Source organism: Panthera tigris, chromosome F2, assembly GCF_018350195.1.
Source record: "Panthera tigris isolate Pti1 chromosome F2, P.tigris_Pti1_mat1.1, whole genome shotgun sequence".
NCBI lineage: Eukaryota > Metazoa > Chordata > Mammalia > Carnivora > Felidae > Panthera > Panthera tigris.
In genome coordinates this window covers 44,384,950-44,412,847 of record NC_056676.1, presented here as the reverse complement: position 1 = coordinate 44,412,847, position 27,898 = coordinate 44,384,950, and the positions used below count along the sequence as shown (strand labels likewise).

Below are 27,898 nucleotides of genomic sequence, written 5' to 3'. Positions count from 1 at the left end.
TTAATTATAATGTCTTTCATTTATAAATCGTGTGTGTGTGTGTGTGTGTGTGTGTGCGCGCGTGCATGCACCAATGCTTGCAGTGGAGTAGATCTGGAAAAATAATCAAGAAACTGACCTCCAGAGTAGATAACAGTATGGCTAAGAAGCAGGAGTGGGATAGAGACATACATTTTGCTGAATGCTCTTTTTGAGCCTTTTGAGTTCTGTGTTATATGCAAATATTGCCTTTCAAGAATTAATTAATTAAAACTTTTATTTTGAGATATTGTCAGCATTACAGAGGAATTTTGAGCACATAAATCAAGGGCCAGTTGGTATTGTTATCATGTTGAGTATCCAAATTATTCATCCCCAAGGAAGACCAGAAAGAAGGAGGGGGGAAGCAAAACAAAAAGTGGGACAGATAGCACAAAAAATGATGGTTAAAATAAATCCAAATATATCTGGTAACTGATATTTTGGATAATGTGACCAGTATTTCTTTGTAGTCTTTCTTCCATAATCTTTTCTAATCTTAAGAAAAGATACTCTGGTTTTTGTTTTGTTTTTTCCCACTTTGAGTATTTAGGATAGAAAAGCAGTTGAGAAATACTCTAGTATAATTCCCTTATTTTGTGGATGAAGGTCTTGAAGCCCCAAAAGGTTAAATGACTCACTGAAGATCACACAGTAAAAGTGACTCTTGTGGGTTTATTCCATTTGTCCCCCAGCTCCACTCTTTTTCCACTCTTTTCTGCCCAAAAAGTTGGCCTAGATGGGCTACATTAACAAGCTCTGTTACCCTTTAGCCTCTAGTTGGGTTTGGCTTAACCATCCTTCTTTATAACAAGAACTGTATAGTGCATATGAGCCAATATTTGCTTTCTTGATTTTTTTTTCTTCCTATTGTGCTATTGTTAACCATTCAAGGCCCTTTGTTATAATGTGCCCTTGCTTGTCTAGCCTCGTAACTGCTCTTTGCTACTTCTCTTTTTCTTCTCTATACATTTTGAAATAATGGACTTGTAGTTTATTATACAGACCATGCTCTTTCAATCCTCTGTACCTTTTTTCACACTGTTTCCCCCAACCCTCCTAGTTAAAAACCCCCTTCACCAAGTTTCCTTCTTACTCTTCTTTAATTATTTCTAATTCAAATTAGGTACTCCTCTGGGAAGCCTTCCTCTCTCATCCTTGTTAAGGCTAGTTGTCATTCCTCAGTGTTCCCAAAAGTGCATATCATTTACTGGTATCCAGTACTTAATACATGTATATCAGATAGAATAATTATCGTGAGTCTCATTAGTCTCATTTGAGTCTTATTTGCTAGATGCCTGGAATCCATTCTGTCTCTTAAAGGAGTTTTGCGTATGTCTTACATATTATGAGTTGAATTATAACTCTCAGAGGACAGTCTTATTACCAAGTTTTAGTGGACACATCTATAGCCTACATGTACAGATTATACCATGTTGATTTCTAGACCCTGATAAACAGTTTTTAAGAAATTCATGCTGAATTTTTTATAGTGTTTTTTTCTCCAGGGCACAATATAAATAATTGTGTAAGCTTAAAAGAATCATAGACTGAAAGGATCCTTTGAAATTATTAGTGAACTCCTAGTAGTTCTTAAAAGATGAGGAGATTGAAACCCCAAAGATATTAAAGGACAGGGTTCAAGTTCAGCCTAGTGGCGCTAAAGTTCCAGATCTCAAGATGGTCCTTGTATCTGCTGGTGGGCAGCCTAGAACCTGAAGTCAGCTCCTGCCCCAGGATGTATTTCTGTGAGACTGTGAGGTTGACTGAGATCTGCCATTATTTGAATTGACCCCTGAGCTTGACTAGAACAGATGATGTCATGGGTTACTCTGTGAACTCCCATGGAACGTGACTTATTCTTCCATTTCACCAGTTCAACTGAGGAGTAGAACTTTATCTACCTTGCTATCCCTCCCATTTATAGTAGTCAAAATATTTTCTATTCATACATAGAGATCTGTGTCAAACAGTGGTAAAATATTTGCTTTAACCTTTAAACAATTGAGAAAACTCAATAAGGGTAATCTGTTGTATTTACCCTATTTTTGCTCTTTCCATTGTTCTTTCTCCTAATGTTTCACAGTCCCTTCTTTTATTACTTCCTTTGTGTCTAGAGGACTTCCTGTAAGCCATTCTTTTAAGGTAGGTCTGCAGTAAGAAATTCTCTTAGTTTTCCTTCATATGAGAATATATGGATTTCCTTTTCTTTCCTGCAGGATATTTTCACTAGCTATAGAATTCTTGGTTGACAGGTTTTTTTTTTTCCTTTCAGCACTTGAAAAATACTGTGCCACTTCCTCTGATATCACAGTTTCTTATGAGCACTCTACTGTCTCTTTGTTGGATTGTTTTACCCCTTGCTGTTTTCAAGATTTTTTTTCTTTGTCCTAATTTTCACAGGTCTAATTATGTGTCTAGGTATGAATTTCTTTTGGTTTATCCTGTTGGGAGTTTGTTTACCTTCTTAAATCTGTAGGTTTTTATCTCTTACTAGTTTAGGAAAGTTTTTGGTCATTATTTTTTCTAATGTTTTTTCAGTCCTACCCTCTTTCTCTTCTCTTTATTATGACTCCATTGATACAAATGTTAGACATTTTGTTTTAGTCTTACAGATCCCTGAGATTCTGTTCATTTTTATGCTAGTCTATTTTCTTTCTGTTGTTCACATTGTGTACTTTCTACTGTTTTATATTACAATTCACTGATTCATCCCTCTGTCCTCATCTGCTGATGAGCCCATTCATTGAGTTTATTGTCATTACTGTATTTTTCAATTCTAACTTTTTCATTTGTTTCTCTTTTATATCTTCTATTTCTTTCTGGAGACTTTCCAATTTTTCATTTGTTTACAAGCATGTTTGTAATTACTTGTTGAAGCATTTTTGTGATGACTGCCTTAAAATCCTTGTTACGTAATTCTTTTTTTTTTTTAATTTTTTTTTTTAACGTTTATTTTTTTATTTTTGAGACAGAGAGAGACAGAGCATGAACGGGGGAGGGTCAGAGAGAGGGAGACACAGAATCTGAAACAGGCTCCAGGCTCTGAGCTGTCAGCACAGAGCCCGACGCGGGGCTCGAACTCACGGACCGCGAGATCATGACCTGAGCCGAAGTCGGCCACTTAACCGACTGAGCCACCCAGGTGCCCCCTTGTTACGTAATTCTAACAGCCATGTCATCTTGATGTTGCTGTCTGTTGACTGTCTTTTCCCATTTTAGTTGAGATTTTCCTGCTTGTTGGTATGGTGAGTGTTTTTCATTTGGAACTGGGACATTTTGGGTATTATGGTGAGAGTGTAGATCTTATTTAAATTTTCTAACAGGTGTCCTCTGATGCTGCTTCAGTGAGGGAAAGGGGCCCCATCTCATTTCTGCCAGGTAGCAGTAGAAGTCTGATACCCCCACTTGGTCTCCTTTGACATGTGTGTGCTGGGGTCCCTTATTACTTACTGAACAGGGGTGAGGGCTGGGGCGCATCTAGTGGCCTCTCCTAGAACTGCAGGGCCTCATTATAGCTTGCTGGTGATGAAAGTTCTGACTCTCCAGTGGGCCTCTGTCTGATTCCACTCCAGCAGGGAGGGGGTGGGTTTTTTTGTTTGTTTGTTTGTTTGTTTGTTTGTTTGTTTCATTATTGCCTGGTAGGGGTATAAGTCCAGCCTGCAACACAGTCTCTGCAGACACTTCACACCAGCAGGGTGGCTGACAATTTGTTATACGGCCTGATAGAAGTGAAAGCCCTAGCCTGATACTTGGTCTTCTCTGATACCACCTCAGTAGAAGGATTGGACAGCCTCCAGAGGTTGGAAGTCTAGGTTCCTCATTCAGCCTTTGCTGGTGGAGGAGGGGTCAGTGTTTTCTGTGTAGTGTTTGGCTGGACTAGATTGGTTGTTACCTAAAACTTTTGTCTTGTTAGCTGTCCTTTCCTGATCTCTTGGCTTGAGAGAGTAGGCTTTTGTAGGGTTTTTGTTTTTGTTTTTTTCACTTGTGTCCATTGGTATTTCTTAGTTGTGCTGGCTTCTCTAGTACCTGATCTGGGATAAGTGAGGTAAAACAGAAAACCATGGACCTCAAAGCTGTATTCTACCCCAAATTCCAGAGTCCCTACCCATTTTGCCACCTTCTCTCCATCTTTCAGAATCTTCCTATGTTTTGTCCAGGGTTTTAATTGTGCTTTAATGGAGAGTTACAGGGAAAAGTATGTCTATTCATTTTGTCCAGAAGCAGAAGTCTCTTCTTCAATTCACTTTAAATTCTTGTTTGCTATGAAGTTTTTTTGAATAAATCACTAATTTGAATTCTGTCAGTTCAGAAGTTGGTAATTCAGAACATGAACAAAATTTAAGAGGCACTATCTCAGATTTTAAAAGAGGTAATTTTCAGGCAGCCTTATTTTAAAGATACATGATCAAGAATGTGGTAGGTTGATTTGGGGTATTTCCTGTCACTACAACATTAGTTCAGGTGTTTTATGAATTCTCACCCTTTTTTAGTTAAAAAACATTTTTTTTAATGTTTATTTATTTTTGAGAGAGAGACAGACAGAGTGTGAGCAGGGGAGGGGCAGAGAGACAGAGACACAAAAACTAAAGCAAGCTCCAGGCTCTGAGCTATTAGCACAGAGCCTGATGTGGGACTCGAACTCAGGAGCCATGAAGTCATGACCTGAGCCAAAGTCGGATGCTTAACCAAATGAGCCAACCAGGTGCCCCTCACCCTTTTTTAGTTTTGATTTTCCTTTAGATGCATTTAGAAATAGCCTTTTAGAATTTGGTGTGCTTATCTTTTTCTTACTGATTCTTTTAAAAACTCTTGTGATCACCTTCTTGTCTGATATAAATGTTACAAATAAACTTTTTAATTCATATTTTTTGTCATTTATGCATTTTTAAGTTATATGTATCCAAATCATCTTTTTCTTTTGTTTTATAGCATTGGATTGAACATATAAATATTCTCATATATTACCCTCTTGTTCTCTGTGTTTCTATTTTTTTAACTTTCACCTCCTTTCATCTATCTGGAATTTATTTTCGTGTTTCTGTGATAAAGATCTAGTTTAAATTTTCCCACAAAAGACAGGCATTATCTCAGCACCAGTTTAAAGTTATTTTTCCTCAGTGATTGAAAATGCTATCTTCATAGTATGACTGTTTATTTTGTGTATTATATTCTATTTCTGGGGACATTATATTTTGTTTCATTGCTCTTCCTATTCTTAGAGTAGTACCACATGCTTCTCTAGGCATTTAACAAAAAGATGTAGCTTCTTTTTACTAATTTTTCTGTTGATTCAATCTGATTATAATATTCAGATAGTTTTTAAATTTTTTTTTGCCTATTTTCTCAGTGACCAAAAAAGCCCCACTATTTCCTATGTCTTATTTATTTAGAACTTAATTCTCTAAAATTGTTTTGAATCATAATGTTGTATTAAGTTTATAACTATGTTTCTTTATATTACGTCCCTTATAAACATTAAATGACTGTTTCATCATGTACTGTTTGAGCCTTCACTTTTATTTTATTTGGACCATTTTATTCTTGATACATTTTTGTGTTTGACTACTATTTCATTGCCTATCTTTGACTTTTAACCCAAGTTTTTCTTAGTATGCCTCTTACAGAAACATGAGTTAGACTTATTATAAATATATCTCATTTAGAAAGTATGTAGTTGAATTTATCTTGTAATCTAAGTGTCTTTTAGTGCTTAACTACAATACTATTTAATAAATGGAAATTCAACCCATTTATTTACATTGGTGTATCTTAATAAAATTTAAATCACAGTTGTCATGTTTTACTTTTGTCAACTTGTTTTCTCTGGTATTTGTAGTTATTATGTTGCTTTGCATTTTTAATTTTACCATCTGCTACTTTATTTTTATTTTATTTTTTAGAGAGGGGGAGGAGGCCGTGGGACAAAGAGAGAGAATCTTAAGCAGGCCACACTCAGCATGGAGCCTGATGTGGAGCTTGACCCACTTCCCTAGGATCATGACCTGAGCCAAAATCAACAGTTGGATGCTCAACAGACTGAGCCATCCAGGCACCCCACTACCTGCTACTTTAAAAAAGCCTTGAAAAACAGTCTTTAAAAATCAGCCAGGGGCACCTATGTGGCTTAGTTGGTTGAGCGTCTGACTTTGGCTCAGGTCATGATCTCATGGTTTGTGAGTTCGAGCCCCACATTGGGGTCTGCACTGACAGTGTTGAGTCTGCTTGCTATTCTGTCTCTCTCCCTCTCTCTTTCTCTCTCTCTCTCTCCTTCCCTCCCTCCCTCTCTGCCCTTCCCTGCTTGTGCTCTGTCTCTCAGAATAAATAAGTAAACTTAAATCAGCCAGTGTTTGATAAAATTTCTCTTCTGACTGTCAAGAATCCTCAAATAATATGGCCTTGGTCCTCAAGCACCCTTTTAACTTTTTTAGCCAGTTCCTCTTTGTTGGTCAAAATTATACCTGTAGCAGTTATGTAGAGAAGACATGAGTGCAAGTGAAATCAGATATGCTGAGATTTTGAGATTAAGAATGTTGAGCCCTATAGACTAATAGTAACATAATACTGAATAAACTTCATGAAAATAAAATTGAAGTAGATTGGATGAATCATATATGTACTTTGGTATTTTTTAAAGATAAAACTGTGGCTTGCAGGATTGGCTAATAATTTTCCCTGAGAAGATAAAGTATAATACAATTTGAAATTTCTCTGCCTTTAAAAAAATTTTTTTAGCATTTATTTTTATTTATTTATTTTTTCTTTTGAGAGACAGAAACAGAGCCTGAGTGGCATAGGGGCAGAGAGAGGGAGACACAGAATCTGAAGCAGGCTCCAGGCTCTGAGCTATAGCACAGAGCCTGACACGGGGCTCGAACTCACAAACTGTGAGTTCATGACTTGGGCTGAAGTCAAATGCTTAACCGACTGAGCCACTCAGGTGTCCCATCTGTGCCTTTTTAAAGAAGAACAATTCTGGGGCGCCTGGGTGGCTCAGTCAGTTGGGTGTCCGACTTTGGCTCAGGTCATGATCTCATGGTTCCTGGGTTCATTGGGCTCTGTGCTGACAGCTCAGAGCCTGGAACCCGCTTCGAATTCCATGTCTCCCTCTCTCTCTGCCCCTCCCCACTTGTGTGCTCTCTGTCTCTAAATAAATAAACATTAAAAAAAATAATAAAGAAAAATAATTCTACTAGTTCTCAGTTTTTTGTACTGTTGGTCTTCTTCCACTTCTGTTAATATTGGTCACTAAATCCTTTTTAAGAGTTCTTCTGTGAGAGTCACTATTTCCCCTCACTTGTGTGAGCTATTTTTTTCACCCATGTTCTTAATAATTTACACTTGTGTTATTATAGTCTCTTCCCACTCTATTTCATGTCTAAACTCTACTGCAAGATTATGCTGTCAAAGACATTCTTTTCCTTACATTATTTTCTTGCTTATGTAATTGAAGTGGCTCTCAGACAGAATCCAGGCATCTCATTTTTAGCATTTATCCTTCTTGTTCCACTGTTTTCTGGATCTAAATTCCCGGAACCCCATTTCTCTAAATAGTGTTTCTGTTTTGGCTAGGTGGATCTTCCTACTGTGTTCTGGCATACATCTCTTATCTTTGTGTGTTTGTTCATATTGTTCATACTTGTCCTCCTCCCTAAAATGGTCTGTTTCTTCTGTGTGAGGTATCTGAGATTGTCACATTACCTTTTCTTCTGCTCTTACATTTCTTAATCATAAGTCATATAGTCTGCATCAAACCATCATGAATGTAACTTGTATGTCACATTGTAATTTTCTATATGTATCTTTTATTTCTTATTCTAGATGATAAGTTGCTTAAGAGCAAAGAACATATCTTCAATTATTACTTTTTGAGACCTTTCCACAAGTGTTCTCAAAATTTTTAGAGTCGAACTGGGGTTCCTTCCTGCTCACAGCTCCACCATCCTCTGAGACACTGTATTTGTCTGTTTTCCAGCTTCGTAGAAAGAGACGAACTCACGGAAGAGTGCATAAGGATCAGATCTGAGAGTGGAACACACCACTTGTACTCACAACCCATTCATGAGAGCTTAGTCACACAGTCACAACCAACTGAAAGGGGGAGACTGAGAAATGTAGGATCTAGCTGGGTTGCCATACATCCAATCCCAACTCTGTTTTAGTGGATGACTGGGAATCTGCACTGCAGTTATGTTACTAGCTCTTAATTTATCTGGCGATTAGTTTGTAACTGTTATAGAAGAATTTATTGGTTCTTTGCCATCAATTCTAGTATTTCTGTAATCTGGCAAAATTCTTCCATATAGTTTTCCCAAATGATATGTTCACCATTTTATTTTTATTTTTATGTTTTTTATTTATTTATTTTTTTTTTAATATATGAAATTTACTGTCAAATTGGTTTCCATACAACACCCAGTGCTCATCCCAAAAGGTGCCCTCCTCAATACCCATCACCCACCCTGCCCTCCCTCCCACCCTGCCCTCCCTCCCACCCCCCATCAACCCTCAGTTTGTTCTCAGTTTTTAACAGTCTCTTATGCTTTGGCTCTCTCCCACTCTAACCTCTTTTTTTTTTTTTTTTTTTTTTCCTTCCCCTCCCCCATGGGTTTCTGTTATGTTTCTCAGGATCCACATAAGAGTGAAACCATATGGTATCTGTCTTTCTCTGTATGGCTTATTTCACTTAGCATCACACTCTCCAGTTCCATCCATGTTGCTACAAAAGGCCATATTTCATTTTTTCTCATTGCCACGTAGTATTCCATTGTGTATATAAACCACAATTTCTTTATCCATTCATCAGTTGATGGACATTTAGGCTCTTTCCATAATTTGGCTATTGTTGAGAGTGCCGCTATAAACATTGGGGTACAGGTGCCCCTATGCATCAGTACTCCTGTATCCCTTGGATAAATTCCTAGCAGTGCTATTGCTGGGTCATAGGGTAGGTCTATTTTTAATTTTCTGAGGAACCTCCACACTGCTTTCCAGAGCGGCTGCACCAATTTGCATTCCCACCAACAGTGCAAGAGGGTTCCTGTTTCTCCACATCCTCTCCAGTATCTATAGTCTCCTGATTTCTTCATTTTGGCCACTCTGACTGGCGTGAGGTGATATCTGAGTGTGGTTTTGATTTGTATTTCCCTGATAAGGAGCGACGTTGAACATCTTTTCATGTGCCTGTTGGCCATCCGGATGTCTTCTTTAGAGAAGTGTCTATTCATGTTTTCTGCCCATTTCTTCACTGGGTTATTTGTTTTTCGGGTGTGGAGTTTGATGAGCTCTTTATAGATTTTGGATACTAGCCCTTTGTCCGATGTGTCATTTGCAAATATCTTTTCCCATTCCGTTGGTTGCCTTTTAGTTTTGTTGGTTGTTTCCTTTGCTGTGCAGAAGCTTTTTATCTTCATAAGGTCCCAGTAATTCACTTTTGCTTTTAATTCCCTTGCCTTTAGGGATGTGCCGAGTAAGAGATTGCTACGGCTGAGGTCAGAGAGGTCTTTTCCTGCTTTCTCCTCTAAGGTTTTGATGGTTTCCTGTCTCACATTCAGGTCCTTTATCCATTTTGAGTTTATTTTTGTGAATGGTGTGAGAAAGTGGTCTAGTTTCAACCTTCTGCATGTTGCTGTCCAGTTCTCCCAGCACCATTTGTTAAAGAGACTGTCTTTTTTCCATTGGATGTTCTTTCCTGCTTTGTCAAAGATGAGTTGGCCATACGTTTGTGGGTCTAGTTCTGGGGTTTCTATTCTATTCCATTGGTCTATGTGTCTGTTTTTATGCCAATACCATGCTGTCTTGATGATGACAGCTTTGTAGTAGAGGCTAAAGTCTGGGATTGTGATGCCTCCTGCTTTGGTCTTCTTCTTCAAAATTACTTTGGCTATTCGGGGCCTTTTGTGGTTCCATATGAATTTTAGGATTGCTTGTTCTAGTTTCGAGAAGAATGCTGGTGCAATTTTGATTGGGATTGCATTGAATGTGTAGATAGCTTTGGGTAGTATTGACATTTTGACAATATTTATTCTTCCAATCCATGAGCAGGGAATGTCTTTCCATTTCTTTATATCTTCTTCAATTACCTGCATAAGCTTTCTATAGTTTTCAGCATACAGATCTTTTACATCTTTGGTTAGATTTATTCCTAGGTATTTTGTGCTTCTTGGTGCAATTGTGAATGGGATCAGTTTCTTTATTTGTCTTTCTGTTGCTTCATTGTTAGTGTATAAGAATGCAACTGATTTCTGCACATTGATTTTGTATCCTGCAACTTTGCTGAATTCATGTATCAGTTCTAGCAGACTTTTGGTGGAGTCTATCGGATTTTCCATGTATAATATCATGTCATCTGCAAAAAGCGAAAGCTTGACTTCATCTTTGCCAATTTTGATGCCTTTGATTTCCTTTTGTTGTCTGATTGCTGATGCTAGAACTTCCAGCACTATGTTAAACAAGAGCGGTGACAGTGGGCATCCCTGTCGTGTTCCTGATCTCAGGGAAAAAGCTCTCAGTTTTTCCCCGTTGAGGATGATGTTAGCTGTGGGCTTTTCATAAATGGCCTTTATGATCTTTAAGTATGTTCCTTCTATCCCGACTTTCTCAAGGGTTTTTATTAAGAAAGGGTGCTGGATTTTGTCAAAGGCCTTTTCTGCATCGATTGACAGGATCATATGGTTCTTCTCTTTTTTTTTGTTAATGTGATGTATCACGTTGATCGATTTGCGAATGTTGAACCAGCCCTGCATCCCAGGAATGAATCCCACTCGATCATGGTGAATAATTCTTTTTATATGCTGTTGAATTCGATTTGCTAGTATCTTATTAAGAATTTTTGCATCCATATTCATCAGGGATATTGGCCTGTAGTTCTCTTTTTTTACTGGGTCTCTGTCTGGTTTAGGAATCAAAGTAATACTGGCTTCATAGAATGAGTCTGGAAGTTTTCCTTCCCTTTCTATTTCTTGGAAGAGCTTGAGAAGGATAGGTAGTATCTCTGCTTTAAATGTCTGGTAGAACTCCCCTGGGAAGCCATCTGGTCCTGGACTCTTATTTGTTGGGAGATTTTTGATAACCGATTCAATTTCTTCGCTGGTTATGGGTCTGTTCAAGCTTTCTATTTCCTCCTGATTGAGTTTTGGAAGAGTGTGGGTGTTTAGAAATTTGTCCATTTCTTCCAGGTTGTCCAATTTGCTGGCATATAATTTTTCATAGTATTCCCTGATAATTGTTTGTATCTCTGAGGGATTGGTTGTAATCATTCCATTTTCATTCATGATTTTATCTATTTGGGTCATCTCCCTTTTCTTTTTGAGAAGCCTGGCTAGAGGTTTGTCAATTTTGTTTATTTTTTCAAAAAACCAACTCTTGGTTTCGTTGATCTGCTCTACAGTTTTTTTAGATTCTATATTGTTTATTTCTGCTCTGATCTTTATTATTTCTCTTCTTCTGCTGGGTTTAGGCTGCCTTTGCTGTTCTGCTTCTATTTCCTTTAGGTGTGCTGTTAGATTTTGTATTTGGGATTTTTCTTGTTTCTTGAGATAGGCCTGGATTGCAATGTATTTTCCTCTCAGGACTGCCTTCGCTGCATCCCAAAGCGTTTGGATTGTTGTATTTTCATTTTCGTTTGTTTCCATGTATATTTTAATTTCTTCTCTAATTGCCTGGTTGACCCACTCATTCGTTAGTAGGGTGTTCTTTAACCTCCATGCTTTTGGAGGTTTTCCAGACTTTTTCCTGTGGTTGATTTCAAGCTTCATAGCATTGTGGTCTGAAAGTATGCATGGTATAATTTCAATTCTTGTAAACTTATGAAGGGCTGTTTTGTGACCCAGTATATGATCTATCTTGGAGAATGTTCCATGTGCACTCGAGAAGAAAGTATATTCTGTTGCTTTGGGATGCAGAGTTCTAAATATATCTGTCAAGTCCATCTGATCCAATGTATCATTCAGGGCCCTTGTTTCTTTATTGACTGTGTGTCTAGATGATCTATCCATTTCTGTAAGTGGGGTGTTAAAGTCCCCTGCAATGACCACATTCTTATCAATAAGGTTGCTTATGTTTATGAGTAATTGTTTTATATATCTGGGGGCTCGGGTATTTGGCGCATAGACATTTATAATAGTTAGCTCTTCCTGGTGGATAGACCCTGTGATTATTATATAATGCCCTTCTTCATCTCTTGTTACAGCCTTTAATTTAAAGTCTAGTTTGTCTGATATAAGTATGGCTACTCCAGCTTTCTTTTGGCTTCCAGGAGCATGATAAATAGTTCTCCATCCCCTCACTCTCAATCTAAAGGTGTCCTCAGATCTAAAATGAGTCTCTTGTAGACAGCAAATAGATGGGTCTTGTTTTTTTATCCATTCTGATACCCTATGTCTTTTAGTTGGCGCATTTAATCCATTTACATTCAGTGTTATTATAGATAGATACGGGTTTAGAGTCATTGTGATGTCTGTATGTTTTATGCTTGTAGTGATGTCTCTGGTACTTTGTCTCACAGGATCCCCCTTAGGATCTCTTGTAGGGCTGGTTTCGTGGTGACAAATTCCTTCAGTTTTTGTTTGTTTGGGAAGACCTTTATCTCTCCTTCTATTCTAAATGACAGACTTGCTGGATAAAGGATTCTCGGCTGCATATTTTTTCTGTTTAGCACACTGTAGATATCGTGCCAAGCCTTTCTGGCCTGCCAAGTTTCAAAGGAGAGATCAGTCACGAGTCTTATAGGTCTCCCTTTATATGTGAGGGCACGTTTATCCCTTGCTGCTTTCAGAATTCTCTCTTTATCCTTGTATTTTGCCAGTTTCACTATGATATGTCGTGCAGAAGATCGATTCAAGTTACGTCTGAAGGGAGTTTTCTGTGCCTCTTGGATTTCAATGCCTTTTTCCTTCCCCAGTTCAGGGAAGTTCTCAGCTATAATTTGTTCAAGTACCCCTTCAGCACCTTTCCCTCTCTCTTCCTCCTCTGGGATACCAATTATGTGTATATTATTTTTTTTTAGTGTATCACTTAGTTCTCTAATTTTCCCCTCATACTCCTGGATTTTTTTATCTCTCTTTCTTTCAGCTTCCTCTTTCTCCATAACTTTATCTTCTAGTTCACCTATTCTCTCCTCTGCCTCTTCAAGCCGAGCCATCGTGGATTCCATTTTGTTTTGCATTTCGTTTAAAGCGTTTTTCAACTCCTCGTGACTGTTCCTTAGTCCCTCGATCTTTGTGGCAAGAGATTCTCTGCTGTCCTGTATACTGTTTTCAAGCCCAGCGATTAATTTTATGACTATTATTCTAAATTCACTTTCTGTTATATTATTTAAATCCTTTTTGATCAGTTCATTAGCTGTTGTTATTTCCTGGAGATTCTTCTGAGGGGAATTCTTCCGTTTGGTCATTTTGGAGAGTCCCTTGCGTGGTGAGGACCTGCAGTGCACTTCCCCTGTGCTGTGGTGTATAACTGGAGTTAGTGGGCGGGGCCACAGTCCGACCCGATGTCTGCCCCCAGCCCACTGCTGGGGCCACAGTCAGACTGGTGTGTGCCTTCTCTTCCCCTCTCCTAGGGGCGGGATTCACTGTGGGGTGGCGTGTCCCGTCTGGGCTACTTGCACACTGCCAGGCTTGTGTTGCTGGGGATCTGGCGTATTAGCTGGGGTGGGTAGGCAAGGTGCACGGGGGGTGGAGGGGCAGGCTTAGCTCGCTTCTCCTTAGGTGATCGACTTCAGGAGGAGCCCTGTGGCAGCGGGAGGGAGTCAGATCCGCTGCCGGAGGTTTGGCTCCGCAGAAGCACAGAGTTGGGTGTTTGCGCGGAGCGAGCAAGTTCCCTGGCAGGAACCGGTTCCCTTTGGGATTTTGGCTGGGGGATGGGCGGGGGAGATGGCGCCTTTGTTCCCCGCCAAGCTGAGCTCTGCCGTCCGGGGGCTCAGCAGCTCTCCCTCCCTTTGTCCTCCAGCCTTCCCGCTTTCGGAGCAGAGCTGTTAACTTCTGACCTCCCAGACGCTAAGTCGCGCTTGCTGTCGGAACACAGTGTGTCCGGCCCCTCCGCTTTTGCCAGCCCGACTCGGGGGGCTCTGCTTGGCCGGCGAGCCGCCCCTCCGCCCCGGCTCCCTCCCGCCAGTCCGTGGAGCGCGCACCGCCTCGCCGCCCTTCCTACCCTCTTCCGTGGGCCTCTAGTCTGCGCTTGACTCCGGAGACTCCCTTCTGCTAATCCTCTGGCGGTTTTCTGGGTTCTTTAGGCGGGTGTAGGTGGAATCTAAGTGATCGGCAGGACGCGTTGTGAGCCCCGCGTCCTCCTACGCCGCCATCTTCCGGAACCGCTCTCTATTTTTTTAAATTCTATTCTAAATGTGTATAATTTCTTCTTTAGCACTATTTTTTTGTCTTTAAGAATATTTTTATGTTCTGTTGATCTTTATTAAAATAACTATCTATGGATATGTAATATGAAAATTAACATTTTGAAACTGTATTGCTGCCTCAAAATAAGGTTATTTATCTCAAATTGTATTTTTAACCTGTCCCCTACTTTCTCTCACACTCCTTCTCCCTTTCCCCAATAAAAAAGTCATTGAAAACCCAGGTCTATCCTGGTGGTTTCCCTTCTATTTACCAGAAATATAGCAAACTCAGATATTTTCACTAGATCAAGATGCTATAAAAAAAGAAGTTAAAAGGTGTTTTATACATAGCATAGAAGTGAGACAGTATTTATTTTCTGAAAAATATTTCCTTTATTACTGTTTCTCCATTGGAGATGATTATATTATTCAAAACATAATAAAGTAAAAAATATGTAAAAGAAGTAACAGAATAGTTGCCTCCTTTGGGCCACTGATTGTGGCTGTCAGTTTATGAAGATTAATTAAAATTTGTATGTATTACCAAAATAATTTTATTTTCATATGTAATATAATCACCAATCTCTTATTTTTTATGAGAATTTTTAATTAATTAAAAAAATTTTTAAGTTTTTGTTTAAATTACAGTTAGTTAACATACAGCGTAATAATTCGTTTCAGATGTAAAATATAGTGATTCAGCATTTTTGTCTAACACCCAGAGCTCATTACAAGTGCACTCCTTAATCCCCATCACCTGTTAAGCCATTGCCCCCCACCCACTTCCCCTCTAGTAACTGATCATCACCAATCTGTTAAAAAATTCTTTATCTTTTTCACTATCTAATCTACACTTCCTTTGGACAATTATACATACATATTTTTTTAAATTTTTTTTTAATGTTTATTTTTGAGAGAGAGAGAGGGAGGCAGGCTGCAAGCAGGGGGAGGAGCAGAGAGAGAGGAAGACACAGAATCGGAAGCAGGCTCCAGGCTCTGAGCTGTCAGCACAGAGCCCGACGCGGGGCTCCAAACCACGAACTGTGAGATCATGACCTGAGCCGAAGTCCGTTGCTTAACCGACTGAGCCACCCAGGCACCCCTGGACAGTTATATTTTTAAATTTTTTTTAATGTTTATTTATTTTTGAGAGAGAGAGAGAGAGAGCATGAGCGGGGAGAGGCAGAGAGAGAGGAGTCTGAAACAGGCTGCAGGCTCTGAGCTGTCAGCACAGAGCCTCACTCACGACTCAAACTTCTGAACCGTGAGATCATGACCCGAGCCAAAGTCAGATGCTTAACCAACTGAGCCACACAGGAGCCCCTGGACAATTATATTTTTAAGGGTAATGTAATGTAGTTTTATTAACAGGATTGCATGTTTTGTGTGTGCCTTAATGGTTTTCCAAAAGCAAGTAAACCCAAAAACAAAATCTTTGTTTCTAAAGCAGCTGGAATATTCTCTTTTCTTAATATATACATTTAATTTTAGTTGAAAGAACAATTGAAGCCTGTGATCCTGATTAGCATTTATGTGTTGTTTTAACATATTTTAGATATAATTCAGAGAAATGTTTGGAATTTATACCGTTGAATTTTACTTTTCCAGCACCCTTTTATCAAGAATGCAAAGCCTGTATCAATTTTAAGAGACCTGATCACAGAAGCTATGGAGATCAAAGCTAAAAGACATGAAGAGCAACAGCGAGAACTGGAAGAGGAAGAAGAAAATTCGGTTCGTAATTACCCTCAAAAAGTTGATTTTTTTCCTTCCAAGTCATTTTTCTATAAATTTGGGTTTTTTTTCTTTAAATATGTCAATAGCACTTATTTTATTATACAAGGAGATGTGTTTGTTTATTAAATTTCAAAATGTATTTTGTTTGCATCAAATGTTTGCTATCCTTTCCTGATGTCTTAAGAATTAGAGTATAGTATCTAGTATCTAGATGACACTTAGTGTCGTATTTGGTCAATTTTGTGTCATATCTTCTAGAACTTTCTTTCAACTAGCTATCAATTATGCTGTAAATAAAGGGTACCACAGTAGAAGATGGGTTGCTATAGAAAGCGGGAGGACCATATAAGAACCTACGCGTTTATCCCATTTACTTTATATTCATGCATCAGTGCATCTTAATACCAAAATAATTATGTCTCACATTTTATAATGTTTAATGCTTATGTTCTTCACTAATCATGTTTTTCTTATTTCAAATTATAAATTTTTTTCTGGTTTAAGATCCAGAGATGAATACCTCATGGTATTCAGATAATTGTAAAATCTGAAAGCACAAATATCATTTTATTTTTTTACTGATTGAAATGTCATTGATAATATCTGTATTTTCCCATAGACTTTTTTAATCTTATAGTTTTAATCGTCTACAAATAGTATTATTTTGCTAATTACATTTAGTTTTAGTTTCAGAGACTGGTTATCCAATTGGGATTTCTTTTGAAATTCTTTTATCCATTTCACCAGTTATTAAAACTTGTATCATGTGGTAGCTGAGGACAAGGACAAATATGCATCTTTGCAGAGCTGATTTACGATCATATTTTTTAGATTTGCAACTACATCAGTTATTCATTTGGCAGTTACTGTGGACTGCCTTGTGAGACAGATGTTTTGAGCTTATATTCCAGATGTAAGATTTTTACTAATCAATTTGCCATTCAGAATTGTAAATAACATCTCTTTAAAGGTTTTTGTTTTTTTTATTTATTTACTTTGAGAGAGAGAGAGAGAGCGAGCATGAGTAGGGGAAGGACAGAGAGAGAGGAAGAGGGACAATCTCAAGCAGGCTCCACACTGTGCAGAACCCAAGGCGGGGCTTGAACTCAAGAACCATGAGATCATGACCTGAGCCAAAATCAAGAGTCAGACACTTAACTGATTTAGCTACCCAGTGCCCCAAATTTTTGTTTGTTTGTTTTGTTTTGTTTTGTTTTGTGTTTTGTTCCTTTGGGATTGTGTATCCACTCTATTAAAGTTAAGTAATATGGAATGAGGTAAAGACCTTGGTTCTTGCTTTCAAAGGGCTTTATAGCTCCCACCCTGGGTTCCTGTGTGATAATAGATATAGTTACTGATTTTTCTCCAGTTAACATTTGTAAATGTTAATTTTTTTCTAGATTTTTTTTTTTTTAGTTTTAAAAGTACTTTTGTCATATATTATTTCATTTGATCTTTAAAAAAAGGAAGATTGGTCATGTACTATATATGTTATTATCCCATTTTGCAGATGAGGGAGATTGGGTTAGGAGAGAAGTGATTTACCAAAGTTCATAAAGCTAATGAGGAACCAAGAATAAAACTAGGTCTTGTACTTGTATGCTCCCATGTTCATTCACTAATACTTTATGCTCACTTTTTAATCAAATGTTTATTACTTCAGAAATAAGCAACATTGTATTATCAAAGTTGTACAATTTCTGAGAAGTTTATATTCACAAAAATGTCTGTTTTTTGCCCTTCTGTGGTGGTACCCATCTGCCTTTCTGTCACCTTGTGCAGTTTTCTTATGGGTGCTGGGCTGGTGGACTGCCTCCAATTATCTGTCAATGGACAAGTGATTGTTTTGCTTTGTTCTGTCTTCCTGTACTTAACTGTAGACCAGTTTCCACTTTTGATGGATAGGGAAACATTGATTACTCCAGGGCTTACCAGTTTTTACTGGTTTTAAGACCTTACGCTAGTCACTTAGGTTACTTTCTGCCACTTGAGTGATCTCTTTCTTCATTTTCTTCTTCTCCACTGAGCTCCAGCCACATTGATCTTCTTTCAAATTTTTTATTTTTAATGTGCCAGAAACCTTTCCTCCCTCTGCTTGAAACATTCTTCTTCCCAAGAACTCAAGTCACTTGGTTCTTCTCACCTTTTGAGGCTCAGCTTTAAATATCGTGTGTCCCAAAACTTAGCAGCCTACCACAATACACATTCATTATTTCATGGTATCTGTAGATCAGTTATTTCAGAAGTGGCTTAGTTAGATGATTTTCAGGGTTTCTCATGAGGTTGCAGGCTAAGTGTTAGTGAGAACTGCAGTCAACTGAGGGCTTGACAAGAACTGGAGTTCTAAGGTAGCTCACTCATGTGGCTGTCCTGGGGCTGCTTCAGTCCCTCGCTGTGTGGACTCTCTCTAGGGCTACTTGAGAGTCTTCACAGCATGGAAACTGGCTTCTCTCAGAGGAAGTGATCCAAGAGAAAGAACAGGGAGGAAATCTCAATGCTTTTTATGACCTACTCTTGGGAGTTACATACTGTCACTTCTGCCACATTCTGTTTGTTAAGAGAAGTTACTGGTCGTAGAAATGGTGGAGTAGGGAGCTCTAAGAATCTGTGCCTCCGCAGAAACAGCCATTAAGTTGGAAAAATAACTGACAAATCAACTTTTTCAAAACACTGAAATCGAATAAAAAAACTTACAGCAACCAAGATAGTGCTTACTGAAGAAGGAGGCTGCTAAATTTTGGTAAGATAGTGTTGTGGCATTTTGGTCTACATGCCTGCCATCCCCCATTTTCTATTTCTTTTTCTTAAAAAAATTTTCTTTTTAATGTTAAGTTTTGTTGAGAGACAGAGTGTGAGTGGGGGCTGGGCAGAGAGAGAGGGAGACACAGATCTGAAGCAGGCTCCAGGCTCTGAGGTGTCAGCACAGAGCCCGACACGGGGCTCGAACTTGCAGACCGCGAGATCATGACCTGAGCCGAAGTCCGACGCTTAACCAACGGAGCCACCCAGCACCACCACCACCACCCCCCCCCCCCACAGCCCCCATATGTAGCTCAGCAGCAGCCATGGGAACAGCAGTGGAGAGAGATGGTAGGGGAGAGCAATAAGAAGCTTATGCTCAAAAAATTGTGGCTTTGCATTTTGACCTGTCTGGTGGTTCCCTGAGGGACCAGCACAGAGACTTGCCTTTGTTTTGGCTCTGTTGAACTAGAGCAGCTTTCTGGATGGTGTCTGTAAAAAACAGCTAAATTTAGTAGAGCTAATAAACAAGTTCAGCACAGTTGGAGGGTATAAAATCAACATACAAAAATCAGTTATGTTTTTATGTACCAGCAGTAAGTGACGGAAAAAGGAAATTAAATAAACAGTTCTATTTACCATAGTATCCAAAAGAATGAAATATTTGAGAATAAATTAAAAAAATTTTTAATGTTTATTTTGAGAGAGAGAGAGAGAGAGAGAGAGAGCATGAGCGAGGGAGGGGCAGAAAGAGAGGGAGACACAGAATCTGAAGCAGGCTCCAGGCTCCGAGCTGTCAGCACAGAGTCCAGTGTAGGGCTCGAACTCACAGACTGCGAGATCATGATTTGAGCCAAAGTCGGATCCTTAACTGACTGAGACACCCAGGTGCCCCACCTGAGAATAAATTTAAGCAAGGAGGTAAAAGACTTGTACAGTGAAAAGTACAAAACATTGCTGAAAGAAATTAAAGAGTACCTAAATCAATGGAAGGATATCCCGTGTAAATGGGTTGGAGGACTTACTATTGTTCAGATAACAGTATTTCCCAAAGTGATTCACAGATTAATCCAGTCCCTATCAAGATATCAGTGGTCCTTTTTGCAAAATGCGAAAACCTATCCTCAAATTCAGATGGATCAAAGGGACCCCAAATAACTAAAACAGTATTGAAAAAGAAGAACAAAGTTGGAGTACTCACTTCCCAATTTCAAAACTTAGCATAATGCTGTAGTAATCAAATGTGATACTGGCATAAGGATAGACATATAGACCAATGGATTAGAATTGAGAGTCCAGAAAAACCCATATGTCCATGGCCAGTTGATTTTCAACAAAGGTGTGGAGACTCTTTGGTGGAAAAAGAACCATCTCTTTAACAAATGGTAGTGGGACAACTGGATAGCCATGTAAAAAAGTGAACTTGGACCCCTACCTTTCATCATATACAAAGGCCTTTTAATGTAAGATCTAATTGGATGGATCAGCAAACCAAATATAAGAGCTAAAATGTTAAAACGCTTAGGAGAAAACAAGTAATCTACCTGACTTTGGATTTGGCAGTGGATTCTTAGAAAACCAAATCACGAGTAATAAAGAAAAAAAATAGAAAAATTGAAATTTATCAAAATTTAAAACTCTATATATCAAAGGTTATCATCAAGATATGAAAAGACATGCTATGGAATGGGAGAAAATATTTATAAATTATATATCTGGTAAGGGTCTAGCATTGAAAATATATAAAGAACCGTGGCACCTCAACAACAAAAAGACCTAATTGAAAACTAAGGAAAGAATTTAAGTAGGCATTTCTCCAAAAATACACAGATGGCCAACAAGCACATGAAATGAGGCTCAGCAACATTAGTCATTAGGGAAATGCAAGTCAAATTCACCATGAGATGTTGCTTCACACTCACTAGGTGTGCTGTGATTAAACAAAAGCCAGGAAAATAACCACTGTTGATAAGGATATGGAGAAATTGGAACCCTCATACATTGCTGATGGAAATGTGAAATGGTACAGCTGCTGTGGAAAATAGTTTGGTAGTTACTTAAAACATTAGACATAGAATTACCGTATGATCTAGCAATTCCACTTCTAAGTATATATCCAGAAGAATTGAAAACAGATACTCAAATAAATACTTGTACATGAATGTTCCCAATACCATTCACAGTAGACAAAAGTAGGTTAATTGTGGTATATACACACAATGGAGTATTATTTAGCCATAAAAAGAAATAAAATAGGGATACATGCTACAGCATGGAAACCTTATACCAAGTGAAAGAAGCCACACATAAAAAGTCATGTTGTATCATATGAACGATCTGAAACAGGTAAATCTTTAGAGACAAAAATCAGATTAGTGCTTGCCAGAGACTGGCCAGGGGGTGGGGGAGGGGGCAGGGAAGTAGGGGAGATGGGGAATGATTGCTTGATGAGTGAAGTGTTTTTTTGGGGTGGGGGGGGGTGATGAAAATATTTTGATACCTGATCAAGATAATGGTTGAACAACCTTGTGAATGCACTAAATGTCACTGATTGTACACTTTAAAATATTTTTATGTTACTTGAAGTTCACCTCAATTAAAAAATAAAAACAAGTCACTTAGTCTGCCCCACACTTAAGCAGAGAATTAGACCCTACCTTTTCAGGGAGAATTTCAGGGAATTTATGGGCATGTTTTAAAACTAATACAAAGTGTCCTTTGGCTACGAATTATTTACATTCTTTGCCCATATGGAATATACTTACTACTTCTTAACTGTCTCTTCTTCACTCTGAGTATTATCCCTTTACATTATCAGCTCCCAGTTCAGTATTTTGTCTTCTAGATCACATTTGGAAAGAGATGAGAATCCTTCAGTCTAGCTTATCTCAGTTTGAAGACTGGCAAACTAAAGGTTAGTTCTCTGCCCCCCACATACCCAAAATACAGTGCTGGGTCAGGCATAAGACTATCACTATAGACGGTTGTTTTCAAAGAGTGAGGACAGGAGGCACAATAATTAGCAGTCCATGGCAATTTTGGAATCCAGCCAAGAAAGTGTTAGAAGTTCTATTTGAGTATTTCAGTTCTATTCCAGCCCTGTTTCTCAATGACTCTTTGCTGTGCCCTCTGAGTTCTTGCTTCTGTTCTCTGTGTCTTTCTTCCTTTTTCATAGCAAGACAGCCTATGTTTTGAACTAAATTATTTTCTCAGCCCCTTCCTGCCTGTAGAAGTTTGAGACTCCAGAATCCTCTTTTCATTTTGTGCTTTGTCCTAGTGAGACCATGCTGGTGGTGTTTCTGCCAAAAAACAATTGTGTGGGCACCCTATAAATCCTATTGTGGTTCACTCCATTAGACCAGGCGACACCCCTACATTTTGTTGAAATAATTGCTTCTTTACCATGTTCTCTCCTAAGGCTGCTACGGGACAATGCCTTTAAGCTTCATAAAAGCCCTATTACGTATTTAGCTCTTTCTGAAGTCTTAGTAAAGGATTTTAAGGTCACCAGTGCAGCTTGATTTTTAGACAATTTTTTCTGAAGGTACCTTAGATTTGATGTTTGCTTGGAAGCTTTTTCATAATTGTAGCATTGTTTCCTGTCTGTTGAGGCTAGGGACTTACTAAACCAACGAGTCCTGATTCCTTTTTTAGTTACTCTTTCTTAAGCTTTTCTCTCTCCTTGTGCATTTTGTTATAAGCAGTAAAAAGAAACCAGGCGTCACCTTAACACTCTGCCTAGAAATCTCCTTAGCTAGATGATATACCCAGTTTAACAGGTACATTTTTTACCTCCTGGTTACTGTAGATGACAGTGTCCTAAATTTTCTGCCACAGTGTAATAAGAATATCTTTTCTTCAAGCTTCCAGACATTTATCTTCCCTTCCTCCTTAATGATCAGTCTTCTAACAGCCTTTCATGGCTCTGTGGGCTGGTTCTAATAGTCTCTTCAAAGTGCTTCCAGCTTCTACTCGCTGTACTGCTCCAAAGCCATCCCATCGATTTAGGTATATGTTACTGAGTCCTGTCCACAGTCAGGGTGAGGGGAATTAGGTTCCACCTTTCGAGGGGAGTACTCCCAAAGTATTGTGGACAAATTAAAAATCACATCAGGTTTTTGGTTTTTTTGTTTTTTTGTTTTCAAATAATCCTTAATTCTTTGGAACCGACCTAGCATTTCTGAGTAAAACTATTACGTTCTTTTTTGTTGTTTTTAATTGGAATCATAAGAAAAAATTTAAAGTCTTAGCAGAGTCATAGTTTGAACAGTATTCACGTGCTTTGCTTTCGATTATGTTCTCAGGCAGTCGCTTCCATCTTGAGATCATTTGTCAGTTTCCCCCCTAATACAGTATACACACATGCGTACAAGAGCAGTGATAATGGATCTGAATTCCTCCTACACAGGTAAAAGTGTATCTCTACATTGCCAACATTTTTAGTAAATTTTTAAATCGGTAGTCATTTTCTCTCAGAAACATCCACATTAAAGGCTCAAAATCTTTCATAGTTTGTCTTTATACTGTACATTCTTTTGGGATTCTCTTGCAGATTGGCTTAAACTTGGATTACATGTACAGTTTTAAAATAAGACAGCTGAATACTCATAGAACTACTGTCTCTTGATGTTCAAGGCCAAATTACATCCTTAAAGCAATACTGTATTTTTCATAAAACTGGAATATATTTACAAAATTTGCATTCATTTCTGACAAAGTCAACCCAAAGTTTGATATAGGTTATCTATATAAATTTCAGGCATATAAGACTTTTCTTATTCAGGTTATACTAACTTATCTATAGCATTCAAGATGTAAGCATGCACTTTGGCAGTTTATTAATTATACAACAAACAGTGTACATTCCATGTAGTTCTTAATCTCTAATTAACCAATGATTTTTAAAAAGCTGGTTTTAAGTTAGCTGGTATGGTTTACTGAAATATTATACAGGCACTTGAATGAATGTTTAAATATTTATACAGTAAAAGAGTTGGTGCTTACTGTTTTTAAGTAAGAGAACAAGGCAAACACTCCACGCATGATATGTTGGATGATGACTTAAAAATGGAATGGATGGTGTTAACAATAGAATTTGTGAGATAAGGTCCAGAAGGCACCGTTGACAAGCAGTTATTTTTAAAGTAGATTACAAGATTGATAAGGAGTTTACAAGAGTTGCTTTGTCACTGGAGTTTAGGCATTTCTCATGTAGATCACAGTGTTAAGTAAAATACAAGGAGTTGAACAGATGTAGAAGAATGTTACATTAAGTGAAATGTTGAGTAAAAAATGGGATACTTCTTGATGTTACATGTGTGTATATATTGTATGCACGTATCAGGCCCTTTATTTTCACTTCCATCTAAAGAAAGTGCCTAAAGAAAGTGTTGTTGTATTTCATGTTAGTTTGTAATGACTCAAAGAAACAGATTTTGCCTATTAATTGGCCTGAGACTATATCCTAGAGGTTCTGTTTTTGGAAAAGAAATGGGGACTTTCTGGTGATTTCCTTATGGTTCGAACTCTAAGCTTGTCAGGCTGTGGTCCTTAATGTCTTAGAGTGGCATATCCCCTTTAAACAATTCACTGAAGCAGTAATTCTCAGCATGGGTGTGGGGAGAAATGCAGGGGTGCTTTGGAAAATTCACTCCCCTACAGATGATGATACAGCCTCCACCTGAGCATTTCTGAGAAGCTTCCTCCCTCTCCCTGCCCCTGTTTAATAAGGGAACTTCAAATCAGTCTACTTCTTGAGAACCTTTTGAACTAGGTAAAGAACTGGGTGGCTCAGTTGGTTGAGCGTCTGACTTCGGCTCAGGTCATGATCTCACAGCTTGTGAGTTTGAACCCCGCGTCAGGCTCTGTGCTGGCAGCTCAGAGCCTGGTGGCTGCTTCAAATTCTGTGCCTCCCTCTCTCTCCGCCCCAACCCACTTGCATTCTGTATCTGTCTCTCTCAAAAATAAATAAACATTAAAAAAAAAAAAAAAAGAATAGAACAGCAGCATCCACTTCAGTCAGTCCAGAAGCCTATAATGTACCTAGTTGGTTAAACGGGGTGGGAGTGGGAGATAGAATTTATCTAAGAGTAAGAGGACATTCGGCTTGGAGTTAAGTCCTGATTCTGTTCGCATATAACTCTGTGTCTTTGGGCAAGTTACTAACCTCTCCACTTTCACCATCTGTGTAAGGGGAATTAGTGATAGACCACACATAACTCATAGAGTTCCTGTGGGGATGTGATTTTTAAAAATACATATAAGCACTTAGGACAGTGTGTTATGCGTAGTATGCCCAATAAAGTTTAGCTTTCATCTTTACTAATGCTACTAGTTGCCCCGGCAATAATGCTTATTAATTATAATATTTTAGCCATGTTTTTTTTTTGTTTTTGTTATTGTTTGGTTTGTTCAGTTTTTGGTTTCTTTGGTGGTAGTTGTTGCTGCTGCTGGTTTTGCTCCTCAAAGGGCCACCAAGATAATGTCACTGATCAGATTTGAACCAATATTTATATTCACAATTTCTTTTTAAGTATTGTAAGATAAATTTTAAGTGGCCAGATCTGTTTGGAAGAATTGGGGGAGATTTTTGTAAAACTACTTTAAGCTTATAAAAAATCTATTTGAAGAAAACCAGTAAATAAATTTATTTATTGTCATTCCTTTGCTTCCTGAGAAGTAAATTAGACTTAGTAAGGAATAACTTGAGATTAAATTATTGATCAAAATTAAAATTCTTTAAAAGAATTAATCACTTGTTACTTCTCATTTTCGCCATACAATTAAATCACAGTTCTAAAAAACCCCTACACAGTGTTTACAGAGGTATGACTATATAAATACTGTTTGCGGAGAAACGTCATAATATATTTTGGTTATGTGCTCTTTCTTTTTGTGATTTCTGGAACTAATAATTGTCTCAGTTTTTGTTACTGTCATTTATAGTTGTTGTTGTTTTTCTATGTACCTATCTAATTTTTTTTCAAATGTTACATTCCTATGCTCTGTGTAGGAGCCATAGACTCTATGTTCAAACATAGATCATTCATTAATTTTGTACTTTTTTCAACTCCTTCTTTCCTGGCCCTCTCTCCTCCTGTAATCTGTATGACTGCTTTCTAGAGTCTGGAGCAGCTGTCACACTAAGACCTCCCTGCAACATCATCCTGGGAATTTCCTTTTGCTCTGTTCTGTAATGGATCCTCTGTTCCCTGGATCTTGTCTGTCTTATTTTATTTCCTCATTTTGATGGGCCCTATCTCCCAGGAGCTTCCAGACATTTGCAGTTGTTTTGTTTTGTTTTTCATACCTTGTATATCTGACCATGTCTTTATTCTACCTTTACCCATGAGAGATTGAGTATAAAATTCTGGATTGGAAATAACGTTCCCTTAAAATTTTGAAGGCTTTGTTCTGTTTTCTAACTCAGCGGAAGACAAATGACAGTCCAATACCTGATCTTTTAGGTGTTTTATGGAAGATTTTTAGATGTTCACTTTTCCCTTTTCTTTAAAACTTCCATGGTGCTGTGCCTTGTAGATATTTTTTCATTCATTGTGTGGAGTGTCTTTTGGCCCTTTTAATTTGGAAATACTCTTAAGTGCTGTGTAATTTTATTTTTGCTTTTTCACGATACTTTTACCTCATTACTTCTCTCTGTTCTTGTGCATTTTCTCACTCTGGAACTGCTTTTGTTTGTTTATTGGACTTCTTAGACTTACCATTCAGTGATCTTTTCTGTTCTTTTTTTTTCTCTTTTTGTTTTTTCTTAGAGGTCTCCTCAAGTTTATCTTCTAAACCTGTTTTTTCCCCATGTCAAATATTTAATTTCTAAGATAATCTCTTCTTCTTCGTTGTTATTGTATTATCACTTTGAATTTTCTTTTGCTTCCTACCTTGTCTATGTTTCCTTTGTTTTGATCTGTGACTTTTCATTTTATGGACTTTCTTCAAAGGTCTAGTGATTATATTTGATATAAGCACTAAAATTGCCTACTGGAAACTCAGTGTGTAAGAGTGAACCTTACTGTAAAAGATGTTAGGAACCATTGTTCTGGGGCCTGAATTTGCTTGCTTTTTGTGACTTCTATTAAGTTTTAGATTTCTTTGGTCTGCTGAATTAGCTATTACTTATATATTTATCTGCTTTCTAGCTTCCAAATTTGGGGACATGTCCTGTTTGCTGCTTTCGCCTTTCCCTTGATCTTTATGAGTTTATCCTTTTCTGTGCCTTTATTGTAATTTTGGAAGAGTTTTGGGAGGGATGGGCATAAACCCATGTGTTCAATCATCCATTTTAATGGAAACTCTTACAACTTGTCATTTCTTGGGTGTTCTGAATTCTTAATTTGAAATACTGAGTTTTTAATATGATATTTAATATATATTAATATATAAAACACTTCATATGTTATAATGATTATAAATTCCTTGAGTACTCATAAATTAGCATGATTCAAAAAAAAATTATGGTATGTTCAATTCTGGCTTATTCTGGATAGTTTGTGAATCAAAGTGATCCAAGAAGGGAAGGGAAACTTCTAAAAGGTAACATTACACAAAATCAGGGTAATTTAAGGCAAGTTAGTAGTTGATAAGAATAGAAGTAAATGGGTATTTGTCTTTTTTTGAACCACTGTGTCTTTTACACCCGGTTTTCTTTAGATGATAGACTAAAGGTTTTCTTTAGCTCCCAGCGTTTGACAATAATTGTAGACTAATGAACCATTATGTGATTGCTGCTATGTTTGTCTTAACATTTATATCTGTGAAGTTGAGGTTGTTGCTTTATAACCTCTTCTAATTTTCACTTATAACTTACCTTAGTTACCTGTGGCCATTTTTTTTTTTTTAATTTGCTCCAATTTAGGAGATTCATTTTGGCTAATACCTGCTAGTTATAGTTCTGGACTGGTTACCTTTTAGGGTATGCCAGGAGGTTTTGGGTGGATATTTTGATATCCTAGCTGTTTTAATTTTCATTGAAGTTTTCCCCACTCTTTTTTCCTTCTTTGTGATTATTTCAAAGATGAATGGTCTTTTCAGCATGGTGGGAGATCTGTACTGCCAAGT

At 37.9% G+C, this 27,898-nt stretch overlaps 1 protein-coding gene across 1 annotated transcript in view; it reads left to right on the top strand.

The window, feature by feature from the left end:
• STK3 (serine/threonine kinase 3) overlaps positions 1-27,898 on the top strand; it is a 292,559-nt gene that overhangs the window by 145,297 nt on the left and 119,364 nt on the right. The window contains exon 8 of the mRNA XM_042972682.1: positions 15,959-16,084. Coding sequence (XP_042828616.1) covers positions 15,959-16,084 — 126 coding nt within the window. The remainder of the gene's footprint in view (positions 1-15,958; positions 16,085-27,898) is intronic.